The 1,388-nt window shown below is 34.3% G+C and overlaps 1 protein-coding gene across 1 annotated transcript; it reads right to left on the bottom strand.

Annotated features, from left to right (window-relative positions):
• Positions 1-402: 402 nt before the first annotated feature.
• On the bottom strand, positions 403-1,272 carry NAEGRDRAFT_54851 (uncharacterized protein; the record flags this gene model as incomplete). The annotated part of the gene is made up of 2 exons (XM_002668264.1): positions 403-980; positions 1,048-1,272. Coding segments are annotated over 2 exons (801 nt in total), but the record flags the coding sequence as incomplete, so codon positions are not given.
• Between the last annotated feature and the right edge of the window lie 116 nt (positions 1,273-1,388).

Below are 1,388 nucleotides of genomic sequence, written 5' to 3'. Positions count from 1 at the left end.
GATATTTATTGGATAGTGAATCAAGTGAAAACAGTGACAATGATAAAAAGAAGAAGAAGAAATACCATGAAAAGGACTTGTACGATATTGAAAAGAAAAAGTATGAAATTGCTTTTGAAATTTACACTGATTATCTCGATGTAAGAGGCGACAAATCAGTTAACCTTAGCAAACACATGTCCGACAAGGTTAAGAATCATTTGGATTTATTTGCAACAGGTCAAAATGAACATTTGATCGACTCACTCTTTGATGATGTTGGGGCTGAAATTTGCATTCTCATGCTAGATACTCATCACAGATTCAAACAAACAATGGTATTTGAAAAACAAGCAAGAAAGGAAGCTATGAGAGTTAAAGTCAAGTAAATTGTGCAATTCCTTGTTGTCAAACACCTATTTATTAAACTTGTTTAACAATTGGACATGTCTTGGCAGCAGGAACAGGACATTCCAAAACCAATCCTGCAATCTTCAATTCAGCATTACATCCATGGCAAACGACCAGTTGATTGAAATCGAACGAATAACCTAGAACAATTTCACCATCAATCTTTTTAGCTTGTGTTTGTGGTGCATCGATAGTCGCACAAGCATTCTTTACAACAGGTGAATTAATAATAACTGGTTCAAATCCAGGGAAGTTATTGGTTGCATCACAACGAGTATCCAATTGAATGTGGAATGAATCATCTCTGTGCCTGAAAATTCTTAACATGGCTCTTCCTTGAACTGAGGCAAATTTTTTACCAAGGTAAGAATATTTGAGAACTGAAACATCTGCCTGATTATCACCTGCAACTTGTCCTCTGGCAATTTCAGTGTGGAACGCCTTCTTCTTGTAATAGCCAACAAATGGTGTTGGTGTGAAAGCTTCCAAATCTCTGAGATAATTCAATCTATTAATCATGTCATTAACCATATTATTCTTTGAATTGACATAATTATAATAGGCAGTTTTCATATTTTCTCTCTTTGTGCCTATATTTAAACATACAATTTAATTTGTTAACAATAATATTGAAACATTTGAAAATACAAAGCTTACCTGCTGGGAAAACTGTCCAAATTGGAGAAGATTCGAACTTGATTGGGACTGGATTAGTTCTGATGGATTGGACTCTTCTTGGAATATTGTCATCTTGAGGATTACCTCCAGCAATATCCAATTGAGAAATCTTATGATATTGAGCATAACCAAGAGGAACTTGTCCATCAGGATTTCCAACAATATTTGCTAATTCTGATTGAACATATTTTGCCATGTTTCCATCTGAAAAGCATGAACGAATTGAAACTGTTGAATCAACAACACCTCCATATTCAACATAGGTCAAAACAGAGTCTCCAAAAAAAGTAATAATCATATTATAAATGGCATCATCATAG

This window comes from Naegleria gruberi, assembly GCF_000004985.1.
Source record: "Naegleria gruberi genomic scaffold NAEGRscaffold_445, whole genome shotgun sequence".
NCBI classification, from domain to species: domain Eukaryota; phylum Heterolobosea; class Eutetramitea; order Acrasida; family Naegleriidae; genus Naegleria; species Naegleria gruberi.
Note: the sequence above shows the minus strand (reverse complement) of the source record. Positions and strands in the feature narration are given on the sequence as shown.